The sequence below is a fragment of the Leucoraja erinacea genome, chromosome 33, assembly GCF_028641065.1.
Source record: "Leucoraja erinacea ecotype New England chromosome 33, Leri_hhj_1, whole genome shotgun sequence".
NCBI lineage: Eukaryota > Metazoa > Chordata > Chondrichthyes > Rajiformes > Rajidae > Leucoraja > Leucoraja erinaceus.
The window spans coordinates 11,497,573-11,511,721 of NC_073409.1; the positions used below are offsets into that span (position 1 = coordinate 11,497,573).

The following is a 14,149-nucleotide window of genomic DNA, read 5'->3' on the forward strand; positions in this document are numbered from 1 at the left end:
TTTAGTTAAAAAAAAAGCACCATCATCCAAAAATGGTAATTTGATTTAAGAGGCAGATAACCATCAATGTGATGCAACAAATTTGCATCAAAACAGTTAAATCTCCTGCAGCACCTTGAATCAGCCACAAAAACTGCATATTACTAAAACTGCTCTACAACTGGTTGTAACAACTAAATGATTGTAAAATGAAACAGGGATGCCTTCAAGAATATGAACACATCAGATTGTATTAGGATTGTAGAGAGACATCAGTTTGACCATACCTCTTCGAGATCAGTCTGCAAAGGGAACTGGAACTGCAGATGGGGAAAAAATAAATAAGTATAAATGGAATAAATAAAGCACAACAGTTAAGAATACCAAATTAATCAATTATTATTATTACATTTAAAAATAACAATGTAAACATTATGTACCTACCAACTTTGTTACATTGAAGCAGTTTGAATTTTAAAATTTAAAACATTCCTACAAATATCTACCTACTGTAAATATATTTAAATTTGTCTGAGTAACTAAATCAGTCAATGACTCAGTCAAGCAAAGTTTAAATACCAGTTACATTAAGAACTAAATTAAATACATAACAGGAATATAAATTTAGAGTTCAAACTATTTAAAAAATGAAATATATCCGTTTATATTGTATTTACTTACAATCATGATCATCTGATTATAGCAATAAAGCTTAAATTATTCCAGTTCAGGGTCTTCATTGACTTATTCCTCCAGAAAAAGTCGTCAGTTCTCATCAAAGCTGAATTATTAAACTTTGTTTTAAAAGATCAAAATCTGCAATTTTCTCATTAAGAATAGCCATAAGAATAATCAACAGACTAGTCGGCAGAAAAGCAGGGATGATGCACAGCTCTTCAGATGTCATGCGCTTAATATCTATCCTGAAATAGGATGCATCAGCTCTCAGGGATACACAAATCCTCAATAGCCCATCTCTCTAAATAAAATAAAATATAGAAGACTGCCTCCAAAAATGAATCATTGGGCTGAGAAAATTATAATCATCCCTAATGTGCCACAATCATGTCAAACTGCTCTACAATTACAAATCAAAATAACAAAATTGTTAACTCTGCCCCATAGAAAGACTTTATAAACAATAATTAAAAATGTGAGAGAACCTATCATCAACAAAGGGACATATATACGTAACCTAACTATTTTAGCAAGAACTTGGGAAAGAGCAAGTTCGTACACCCTTTCATATAGTACAGCTTTGACATTCATTAATTTGTAGCACGATGAAATGTTGAGTTACAAACCATAGCTAGCAATGTAAAATTACACAAACAGCCAACATATTAAAGATCTGACTGGGTAGAAAGGACAAAGTGATCTAGAACAAGTATGCAAAAATCTTTGGTGACAGAGTTTGCCACGTGTGTGATCACACAACATTAGTAATTCACTCACACTGATGTGCAAGCTTTACAGCCCAATTTAATACCAGGCTATGGAGAGTAATTATAAAGTAGACCTTGGCAAGACAATAAACCAGACGACAGGAAGACTTTCTCAGTTGTTGTCATGCTTCAGTGTGTGTTGTTATTGGACAGTAAGTCACAAGTCTTTATGCTTGTTAGCTGCCACATACACCAAGCTCTGCAACCATTGCTAAAAGTAAACTTTGCAAATTGAAAGCAGTAATAAGGGAAAATATCTCATGACTTTCTCTCTGAAAAAACTCAGGGAAAAAGTAGTATTAAAAACAAATTTGTAATTTAAAATACCAAAGAAGCAACACAAATATTTTGAATGGGGCTCCAGCAAACACCCAAAGGTTATTATTACCATTTCCATCACAAAGACATTTTACCACTAATATTCTTTATCTTCATCTAGAATCTAGTGATTCCCTCACCCTAATCTTTATTACCTCCAGTCGCTACGTCACTACTCTCCTGACCTGGTTGGTCCCCATTTGGTTATATTCAGCACATTCCAAAGCTCCTGCTCACATGTGACAATGGCAACCTGTAATGGCAAAAAGCGAGTTCGGTATTCCGACTGCGCATGCCCATGTCATAGGTCACTCGCTATAAACATTCTCGGCAAATGTGGTGCTGCATTGTGTGCAGGCTTGCGTTTCGTCCGTGGTTGGGGTCGGGCCCGGATCTCCGGCACTGCAGGTGCTGTTGAGTTGCTGCTGGGCCGGCCCCATCCCATCCCGGGTGTCCCGTCCCTGTCTGGGGGTGGCCGGAGGTGTCCGGGGTGGCCCTGGACTTGCAGTCGGCGTGGGGGTGGGGCGCTGGCTCCAGTTTGGCTCTGCTCAATGTAAGACTCAGTATGGTCCATCCTCTTGTTGAACTATCCACATATAGTTTCAAGAAACCCTTTTGGATGCACATCCCAAATTCTGCCCTGTCTAAGCCTCTTGCATTAGGAAGTTCCAGTCAATGTTGTGGAAGTTAGACACTTGCTATAACAACTCTGTCGCTTTTACATCTTTCCATAATATGTCTACATATCTGTTCTTCAATCTCTCTTATTTTAAGCTCTCCAAAATTGCCTCAGTGGATGATTGCAACTCTGCTTCAAGTCTGGCCCAGGCATCCTTCGTTGAGGAGGAGATGGGTTGCAGAAAAGGTTAAAACAATTATTGTCCCTAGATGCAACTGAGTACCAGGGACCAGGAAAGTAAAAAGCACGAGTACGTACTCAACAATTACTGCTGGTCAGTCAATTGCGGGAAAGCTTATCGATACAAAAATAACGAAAAGGTTATCAGGCACTTGGGAGACGCAAGTTAAATAAGATCAGCAAGCATGGATTTGTTAAATAAAACTCTTGTTTGATTAATCTGATTGGATTATTTTGCTAATATAAATTTAAGAAGACAATGCAATAAAGGTAATCTATACAACACATTTGTGCAGTGAAAAGCTTTTTGTTGATTGCTATCCATCAATGAAAAGACTATACGTTATCACAATCAAGCCGTCCAGTGTGCAGATACAGGATAAAGGGCATAATATTTAGTGCAAGAAAGTCCGTTGAAGAGACCAGGATTGCACTCCAGCTGGTTACAAGATGTATTAGTTGTCTGATAACAGCTAGGAAAAAACTATCTCTGGATCTGGAGACATGTTAAAACATAGAGCATTACAACACAGGATCAGGCCCTGTAGCCTACAATGTGCGTTGAACATGCTGCTAAACTAATCTCTTCTGCCGATATCCTCAAATTCCCTGCATCTCCATGTGATAATCTAAGTCTCCCAAACGCCATTATCTGCTTCCATCACCATCCTGGTCAGCATGCCCCAGGCAATGTGTGACCATAACCGCACATAAATGGAACCTAACCAAAGTGTTATAAGTACATACCAGCAAATTTGAGGCATGTGGAATAAACTGGCCGACTGTTATATTATCACAGAGAGGCCAACAAATTGCAGACTGGATAGGAAATTACCTTAAGGGCAGAAAGCAGACCCATGGTAACTTACTATTTTCCCAGACTACAGGATTAGAGATTTGAAAATTATTACAAAATTATGAGGCGTAGATTGGGAAGAAAGACCTTTTGAGTAGGATGGAAAAAAGTAAAATATCAGAGTGGATAGCTTTATGATGAGAAGGGCAAATATTAGAGATGTGCAAGGCACTTTTTTTTTTTTACACAGAGGATGATGAGCACCTGGAATACACTGCCAGGGGTGGCGGCAGCGTTAATGGTGGTGGTTGAGGCAGATACAGTAGTGGCATTTAAGAAACATTTGGATAAGCATATGGATATACTGGATATGGAGAGATATCGATTATGTGCAGGCAGATGAGGGTTGGTCTTGACAATATGTTCAGCACAGACATCGTTAAAGGGCCTGTTCTTGTTTTCTCTGTTATAATATAATCTAAAGTCAAGTTCAAGTCAAGTTACATTTATTGTCACATTCACCAATTGGTGCAGTGAAATTTGAGTTAACATGCAGCACACAAATAAGATAAACAAAACATTATAGAATTTAACACAAAACATCCCCCACAGCGGAAACAACGTTTCCCACTGTGAGGGAAGGCAACATAGTTCAGTCATCTTCATCTTGTTCATCATGGTCGGGGCGGGGCCAATTGAGGCCTCCACAGTCGCCGCAACGGCAGCCTGATGTTTCAGGCCCTCTCGCCGGGATGATCGGAGCTCCGGCGTCAGAACGGAAGAACACTCTCAGCGGCTTGGAGTTTCCGAATCGGCCTCTTCCTACCAGCCACCGCGGCTTCCGAAGTCCACTGGCCGAAGCTCCAACACTGGCGATCCTCGGCGAAAGATCCCAGGCCTCCGCGATGTTAAAATCAGCGCCGCCCGTAGCTGGAAGCTTCGCAGACCACAGCTCCACGATGTTAGAGTTGGCAGGCCCAACACTCCGGAACATGACGTTCCCGGTAAGGTATCGCCAGCTCTGCGATGGAATCCAATGCTGCGCTGCTGCTGAAGCTCTGGCCGGTCTCCGGCAGGAAAGGCCGTGCTAATCCAGATTGTAGGCCGCGAGGGGGGGGGGGAGAAGATGTGGCTTGGAGAAAAGACGCATCCTCGACCAGGTAGTGACTGAGAAGACGGTTTCCCCCTCCACCCCCTCCATAAAAAGGACTAAAAGACCTCCAAAGCAAAACTTTTAGACAGACTAAAAATAACAAAAAGGACAAAAGGACAGGCAGCTGCTGGCGAGGCTTCCGCACTCGATGGCGCCACCACTCGGACAGGGCACCATTCCAAAGAATACATAACAACAGAAGGGCCAAGGCACATCTTTGAAAGTGCGAGGGCAGATGGATCTTAGGCTTTGCGGTAGCGCAGCGGTAGAGTTGCTGCCTACAACTAATGCAGCTCTGGAAACCCGGGTTTGATCCCGACTACCGGTGCTGTCTGTACGGAGTTTGTACATTCTCCCCATGACCTGCGTAGGTTTTCTCCAAGATCTTCGATTTCCTCCCACACTCCAAAGACATACAGGTTTGTAGATTAATTGGCTTGGTAAATGTAAAAATTGTCCATAATGGGTGTAGGATGCTGTCAATGTGTGGGGATCGCTGGTCAGCGTGGACCCGGTGGGCAGAAGGGCCGTGCTGTATCTCTAAACAAAACTAAATAAATGGAGCAATAATCTTTATAATCTTTGCAGTTTGTTGCTTTTATTACACAATTTGCAGTGTCACATGTATTCATGGCATCAACAAACATAGAAACTTGGGATTTCTATCCCATTGCTAGACTCATTTGAAAACATTTCAAATAGTAAAGGGCCACGTTCAAGCCAAAAAACATCAGAGGTAAGCAGTGTATAAACAGCAAAACATCTGGTTCAATCCAATACAACAGTTGAAAAGGAGAACAGATAAAAACTGAGGTCTGGATGTGACCTTCTCAAAGTTTAGCTGGAAGAAATTACAGCACCTCCAATAAAGCCATCACACAAACAGCCTGACAACATGCCAAGGAGCAGTATGAAGATGAAAGACAGAATGGCATCAAGGAAAGTCCGTTGATGGGCTTCAGAGATAAACGTGCAGAGGAGTTTGAAAAGATATTGCTCAAGATACTCTTGGCCACAACAAGATAGACAAGAGCAAAACTGAACAAAGGCAGTCTGGATGAATTGGTCAATGGAGTGCAACTACACTAAAGTCTTTAGTGGAGTCCAAAACATACAACAGGGATAAAATAATATTATTATCACAAGGCATGCCAGTTGTAACTGATTAGCTTATCAAGAATGCAAAGGCACAATACCAACTAAAGATCCAAATATGGCAGTTAAGGAAAGATAAATATAGATTCAGAAAGTCAAACTGCAAGCTATGACTTAATAGGAAACAAAGGCTTGAGACTATGATGTAGTTTGGCAAGTTAACTCAAATATTTTTGAAGAGGGGGATATGATGGCTGTTTTAAAAAAAGGGACAGTTCCTGAAGGCAATAATTCAGTGAAAACTACTGATATCATAAACTGCAGATGCGTCCCACATATCCTGCTCATTTTCAGCATAACAGTAAAACCTTTATAATCCGATATCTGATGGTTCGAAAATCCTCAAAGCTCGGCAATTGTTTCACTCATTAGTCCAGAGTGGGAGTTGGAGATCTGGAGTGCAGCCCAGGGTAAGCAATTGGAGCGCGAGTTGGTTTGCATCTGGAACCTGGGTCCAAGCATTTATGCGTTTCAATTTATTTTGACATACCGGGTTCTACTTCATGCTCCCTTTAAAATCATTTGGCTTACTGGAAAACATTTTGAACTCCTACCTAACATTTGTTTAAAAATTGAAACAACATTTATATTGGGCTGTTAATAGAAGTAGCATCAACTGCATGGAAAATCTAATAATCCAGCACCAAAGTCCGCAAATAACAGATTAATACTGTATTTGCTTTTCCTGTGCAGATAAACTTTAATCAAGGCCAACAAAATTATAACAGGATGCAATCTTACTCGAGTTGGGAGACTGAAATGATAACATCAATTCCATCAGTAAAGTGATAGAGATAGAAGTCTTTGAACAATATTGGCCTGGTGGGAGTGAAGTGAATACAAACTCTTGAAGGGTGGAGGGTTCAAACAAACATTCAAGAAGTTACAGAAATGTTGGGAAAGAGATCAAATTGTTATTTAATAAGGGCAAGCTCACTAGACCAATAGTTTAAATAGAACACACAAAAAGAATATCCAGATTATGATGCCATTTTCTAGCCAGGTTTCAGTCAGTCATATTGTTTATACAAATCTATTGAAATCTATATTTTGGAGGGAGAAAATGGTGAAAGGTATAATTGATGATCAGATTCTCGCTGATGACAGCAGAGGTTATCTTAAATTAATCCAGTAAGTGCAATAATTAGGACGGTCAGATTGAAAAATAGAAATTAAGAAATGGAGCAAGCCATTAAAGTCCATTACAACATACATTATCATAGATGAGATGTAACTGTTTTATTTAACTTGTTTCTTCCATATCCTCTGAATACATCAGCAAAGCTGCCAGTCCATAACTTCCAAGTAAACTTAGCATATTGGTTTTGGAATAGGTTAATTCCAAATAATCTGATTCTAATTTTAAGAAAACAATTTCATGATTGTAGTGGACCAGATTAAAGTTTCCCTTTAGCTGACAGAATTCCTTCATCAAGTTAAATCACCAATAATCTTCTAAACTGAAAGGCATACCAGACTGAGTGAAACCTTTTAGTGGAATCTTCAAAAGGAAGCAATGATTCACTCATTTCGGACAATGCCAAGAGAAAAGTTGCATTCATATTAGTTAAGGAATTTGACTGCTTCAGGATGACAGAGTGCTGATAGTTTGGTGTAGAGATTGTGATATAATTTTCTAGAACATCAGATTAATTTATGAAACATTGATAAGGAACTGATGTGGGAGTAAGACGTCAAGAGTAGGTGAGATGGCAGGCAAAATCCACATGAATTCAGATCTCAAAAGCATGGAAAACATCAAAAATCATGACATGCCCAAAGCACGATGATCACATGCCCCAGAGCATTAAAGCTTCTACAGTTCTACACGCAAGTAAAAGTACGTTTCAAAATTAACCTTTGATCCCTTGGAAACCAAGGCACTAGAATTTACAATGGACTGCAAATAAAAATGGTATTGACATCAGATATGTTATACCTGCCCAAAAGCACACAGAAGTCACAGATCAAGAGAGTATAAGAAGCTTCTAACTGCTATCAGTTCAAGAGATAGCTTCTAAGAAAACAGGATTAAGGCCTGATAAATCTCCAGACCCGTCTCTATCCCAGGGTTCTAAAATACACGATTATAAGTGTAGTGGATGCTATAGTACTACACTATCAAGATTCTCTTAATTCAGGGCAGCTATCAACAGATTATAAAACAAGTAAATATTACACCACAAGAAATGAGGGAGAGAAAATGTATTTCAATATGTCAAAGAAACAATTAGGGGAATAGTCATTTTGTGCAAGAGTTAATTGAGAATCTTGTTTTAAAGGAGCCTTCAGGAAAGAGAGTGACCATACAACAATATAATTTTATAGAGTTTGAAAGTGTAATTGAATCTGAAAATAAGGTCTTCAGTACAATCAAATTATCCTATGGAGAGTTAAGACAAGAGTTGGCCATGATCTATTGGGAAAATGTATTGAACGCACTACAATGATAGGCTGTCAACAATGTCCCATGTGAGGTTGCTTGCTAGGCTTGGAGTAGAGTTGGGGGTAATATCCTGACAAGATTGAGATATGGTGATCAATCAGGAAGTAGTATGAATAAACAGATCCTTTTTTGTCAGTTTTGCAGTTTGTCACTGAGGTGGTACTGCAGAGAGGTAGTTCGGCTAAAATCACTCATTGTCTGTATCAAGAATTTATCTGAAGAAAACAAATATTGTGTTTCTAAATTTGCTTATAACAATAAACTGGCTAGGATTGTGACCATTAAGAAGAAATAGACCGGCTTTAGGGGATATATAAAAGCTGAGCAAAAATCAGGCAAATGCAACTTGGAAAAAGTGAAGTTATCTACTTTGATGCACAAATTAAAACAAACATGCTATTTCTTTTAAATGGAAAGTGGGTTGGTTGATGCCCGAAGGGTCTATAGTGTCCATATGCAAAAATCACGACAACCAAATGGCATGTTACCCGAGTATTTGATTGAAGGTGTCTTACTGTAATTACATAAGGCCTTGCTAAGACCACATCCTGGATAGTCTTAGCAAGGTTTTCTTACCCAAAACAGTATATCTTCCACAAAGGGAATGCAGCAGATTCACAAGACTGTTCCCAAAAAATGGAAGATTTGCAGTATGAGATTACATAAACCAGGCCTGTAATCTCTGGAGTTTATAATAACAAGTGATCAAATTGAAACTTATATTTCTTACAGGATGTTTGAGATCTAAGCAATGAAGAACCTGAGTTCCCATACACAGGCTAACGGTCAGTTAGGGCTGAGAAGAGAAATCTCTTCACAGAAGGCGATGAACCATTGCAATTTTCTACCCAGGGGCTGTAGAAGCTTAGCAATTGTGTTCATTCAAAACCAAAATCAGTCAATATCTGAATACAAGAGAATCAAGGGAGAGTGCAGGAAAATGCTGCTGAGGTACAAGGTCACCCATAATCTTAATGAATGGCAGAGCAGGCTCAAAAGTTGTAAATGGCCTACTTTCATTTATGTTCAAGTAAATGATGACACTAAAGCGAGTGGTATTGTAGATAGTGAAGATGGTTGTCAAAATTGCAGCAGGATCTTGATCGGTTGGGCAGAGAAAAGGCTGTTGGAATTTAATACAAAGAAATGTGAGGTGTTGCATTTTGGGAAGACTAACATGGGCAAGACCTCCACAGTGAAAGACAGATCTCTGGGGAGTGTTATAGAACAGAGGGATCTAGGAGTGCACATACATAGTTCCTTGAAGATCGTGTCACAATTAGATAGGATGGTCAAAAAGGCTTTTGGCACATTGGTATTCATCAGAGTATTGAGTGTAGAAATTAGGAGATAATGTTGCAGTTATAGAAAACGCTAGTGACGCTAGGGTATTTATTGTGTGTTGTGTTTCGGACACCATGTTATAGGATAGATGTTGTCAAGCTGGAAAGGGTGCGAAGATTTGCACAGATGTTGCCAGGACTCAAGGGCCTGAGCTTAGGGAGAAGTTGAGCAGGCTAGACTCTATTCCTTGCATGCAGGAGAATTTGGACAAGCAGACTATTATCTAAATGGTGGCCGATTGGGAAAGGGGGAGATCAGACCTGGCCATGGTACACCAGTCTTGAGGGTAGAATGCAGGTGCAGCAGGCAGTAGACGAATGGTATTTAGCTTTCATGCAAAAGGGAGAGTATGAGGAGGAGAGGTTCTACTGCAGTTGTACAGGGTCTTGGTGAGACCGCACCTGGGGTATTGCGTACAGTTTTGGTCTCCAAATCTGAGGAAGGACATTATTGCCATAGAGGGAGTGCAGAGACGGTTCACCAGACTGATTCCTGGGATGTCAGGACTGTCTTATGAAGAAAGACTGGATAGACTTGGTTTATACTCTCTAGAATTTAGAAGATTGAGAGGGATCTTATAGAAACCTTTAGATGCAGGAAGATTGTTCCCGATGTTAGGGAAGTCCAGGACAAGGGGTCAACAGCTTAAGGATAAAACCGGATGAAACTCGTTGAGAAGAACTCTTGCCCAGAGTAGAGGAATCGAGAACCAGAGGACATAGGTTTAAGGTGAAGGGGGAAAGATTTAAGTAGGAACCTCAGGGGTAAGGGCTTTTACTCACACCTAAAGGGTCTATGTTTCTATGTTTCTAACAAAATCATAAGAGGAATAGATTTTGGTATGGGCTGCTGGAGGTAGAGGAGTCGAGAACCAGACAGGTTTATGACAACATTATAGGAACCTCATTAACTTTTTCAATAAAGGGTTTAAGAAAGATTTGCTGGAGGAGGACAGGTAATCAGTGAGAGGTTTCAGAAAGATTTAGACAGGTAAAGTAGAGGAGCCAAACGCCAAACGCAAGCAGATGGGACTAGTGTAGATGGGACATGTTGGTCAGTGTGGGCAAGTTGGGCTGTGGGTTTTTTCATGCTCTAAACGGTCTAAAGATTTAGCCGATGAAAGCAGATAATATAGAGGAAATATGTAACAATCATTCCGCATGAGGATAATTTAATGTAGGCAAAAGTGCTGGAGAAACTCAGCGGGTGCAGCAGCATCTATGGAGCGAAGGAAATAGGCAACGTTTCGGGCCAAAACCCTTTTTCAGACTAATTCAGGATAATTTAGATGTTTTCAAACTACTAAATGACCGTGTTCAACGTGAGAGCCATGTGTACGTACAAAAAACAAAATTACCATGCACATGCATCTAAATAGAAGACAAATGAGCAATGACTTTTATTGAAAGGGAGATGGAGTACAAAACACTTGCTACAACTGTAGAGGTTTGGTAAGAAAACAGCTCTATAGGGGTTGCACGCAAGGTCATCGGGTCAAAGGGTGTGATGCACGGAGCAGCTCAATCCATGTGGAGGATATGGCTGCCTCGGCATACACAGTTTACACACGAAACGCGTACTTGCTTACCTGTTAAAAACTGCCAAAATGGTCAATCTTTGCGCTGTAAATAATTGTGGGTGCTGTCATTGAAAGCGCGAAGGTATAAGGTGTAAACTGGTGTTATCTCATGGTGCCGCGTCTTTTACAATCCGCTACTAATAGCTGCATTCATTGTCGTGTCCAGACAGCATCACCTCAATAAGCCTTCGCTGTATAAAGCAAACTCAAACTCAGAGCAACTTGATTGCAATTTCGTGGGGTTATCTTTTTTTGGGTAACTGAGCGCTCTGAACCAAATGCTCTAGTATATTTGCTCTGAACCCGAGCACGAAGGTGTAAGCTGCCGAAGGAGCGCATCCCTCCAGACAGCTCCCACTCTTCCCCCCGGAGTCGGCGCTGTCCGGCTCCGGCCGCCCTCCATCCCTTCTCCCCCTGTGGGCCGCACTGCCACTGGCTGTGGGTCGGCAGCACCCACACACGGGGCCGGTGGAGCAGGGCCATGGCTCCGGGCAACATCAGCTGCAGCCGAGTTGGGGATGGTCTGCTCCCTCAGCCCACCCCACCCAGAGTCACTGACCACGCTGCATCGGCACCCCGACCACCTTCTTCCCCCATCCTCCCCCCCCACCCCGATCTCCCCCCCACCCTTGGCCGCAGGGATAGATGGCCCGGGATTCGCGAGTGTGCAACCAGTCCGGATGCTGGGCCAGAAGAAGGGCTCGCTGTGCTGGCAGCCATAGTAAATGCTTACCTACAGTTCATTGCGTGTATTCCAGTTGACGTTGCGAGGCAACAGTACAGGGCCTGTCCCACTTGGCCGTCATTCGCGTGCCATTTACGCGACCTGCTAGCGCGTGGGTAGCGCGGGACGGGAGTATGGAGTGGCGTGGAGGAGTGTGGACTTCGTCCTGCACAAAATATTCACGCGCCACCGGCCTGTCGCGTAACTGATGGCCAAAGTGGGACGAGCCCAAGACCCTGACGCGGTGCAACGTCTCACCTTCAACAGCAGCTGAAGCAAGCAAACGATCGCCGAGCTCGGCCTGGGGCTCGCGGCCGTTGCGGATCCGGATCCGCCTCCACTCCTACTCCCAGAGCGGGGCCAAGACGATTGGAGATAGACACAAAATGCTGGAGTAATCTCTGGAGAGAAGGATGACGTTTCTCTGGAAAGCAATGGATGGCGTTTCGGGTCGAGACCCTTCTTCAGACTGAAGAAGAGTTTCGACCCGAAACATCATCCATTCCTTCTCTCCAGAGATGCTGCCGGTCCCGCTGAGTTACTGCTGCATTTTGTGTCTATCTTCAAATGATGTCACACGCTCCAGACGGCGGTGCGGACGCATGTTGACGCGCGCGACCATCACGCGTCAGTCACTACCGGCCTGTCGCGTAAATGAAGGCCAAGTGGGACATGCCCTTACGGGTTACGGGTCTCGACTGCATGCAACCTCCCTATAGTAACCTTATTTTAATAGCGCAGCAAAGATTCACAAGGCTAATCACAAAATAATGGGTGTCATAAGAAAATATTGAACCAAACGGGCAATACTATTACGTTTAAAAGAATGACATGTAGCAGAATGCACTACAAAATGTTGAAGGAACTCAGCATGAAGTTTCAGATCAGGACCACTCACTGAGTAGGTCAAGAACCACACATTAATTACACAAGTGTATACTGTATCAATTTAACTAAAGCACTTTAGTGGTGGGGTGAAAAGGAATAAATTATTGAATGTGCCCCCAGATAAGTCATCTAATTCAAACAGAAGATACTGAGAAGGGAAGATTCAAAGGGGATATTTCCTTCGGTGGGAGAAGATCAAGCCAGAGACACAGACCCAGAATATGGGAAGAAACACTTCAGACTGATGAAGTGGAATTTAAAGACGTTTTAGAAACTCCTTATCTGCAAATAACGAAGGGGGGGGGGGCATATAAGGTGACGAAATGTCGGTCTTATTAAATTAAAATGATTATGACCTCGTGTTATTTCGATTTCAAAATGCTCTAAGATTACGGCCCTCGGCGCACTAGCGCTGTCAATCACAGGCACTCCAAACAGCATTGACCGACTAGATCAGCAGGCGTCATGGTTACTGATCGACATTCACCGGCAGGTTAGGCACCCGAGCCGCGGCCTCCGAGTCAGTGTAGGCCAAGACCAGGCACCAAGCCAGACCTACCCCACGGTATCGCGGCCACCGTTACCGGCAGTTGCAGCGGCCGATACAGCTCAAGCGCACAGTATGTCCCCGCCGACGGGCCTACGCCCGATGCACAGCAGGCCTCACCACGCGGCTAGGTCGAATGGCCCAGCAATTGACGCACCCCGAGTCACCTACCATTCTCTTCACGGGTGAGGAGGCTGCAGCAGTGGCTCCACGTGGCACTGAGCCATCGACGTGGTGTGAGGGCAGACAGCGCGGGAGAGTCCCGGGTGGTGCAGAGTGCCAGGCCCGCGGCAGCCACCGTTTTCATAATGGAGAGACTCCGACTGACGATCGAGCACCGCGGCCGCCAACAGCCGTCATGTGACAGTCGCGTGGAGAGGGGTGGAGCCGGAGAGGCGGCCTTCACACGTGACCGCTGCCCTGGGCGGATCGTTGCGTGCGTGAGTCAGTCTCCGCCCCCCCGTGGCACGTGCTTAGACTGCGGCGGCAAGGCGGGCGGGGCTGGCAGTCCAAGCGTAGGCAGAGAATGCTAATTGTAGCGTTGTTACAAAACCTACCATTAGCGGCGCTGTAGATCTGTCACTGTCGGTGCGTGCGACTCCGGTGGGTGGGGGTGGGGGAGGGCGGGATTAAAATGCAGGTTTGGGTATTGGTTGTTGGAGGGGGATTTCCTCGGGCTGCTAGCTGATGAAGAAAAATCGTTTGCACTTCCGTTCCTGGTTTATTTTAAACAAAAATTGCTGGACGATTTAATCGCTTGATTGAAGTAAAAAGCGACTTCTAACGCCTTCAACATCACGGATCACAATATCAGGACAAAACAAAAGGTATGTACAAGATACATTTGTCACATGTGCCAGATGGCACAGTGAAATGTGATTACCATACAGCAATACAATAAAAATAAAGAACACAA

At 43.0% G+C, this 14,149-nt stretch overlaps 1 protein-coding gene across 1 annotated transcript in view; it reads right to left on the minus strand.

Annotated features, from left to right (window-relative positions):
• Positions 1–13,641, minus strand: part of trpm7 (transient receptor potential cation channel, subfamily M, member 7) — an 89,227-nt gene extending 75,586 nt beyond the window's left edge. The window contains exons 1-2 of the mRNA XM_055661319.1: positions 13,405–13,641; positions 267–299 (exon numbers count right to left, since the gene is read on the minus strand). Coding sequence (XP_055517294.1) covers positions 267–299; positions 13,405–13,407 — 36 coding nt within the window. The 5' untranslated portion in view covers positions 13,408–13,641. The remainder of the gene's footprint in view (positions 1–266; positions 300–13,404) is intronic.
• Positions 13,642–14,149: the final 508 nt, after the last annotated feature.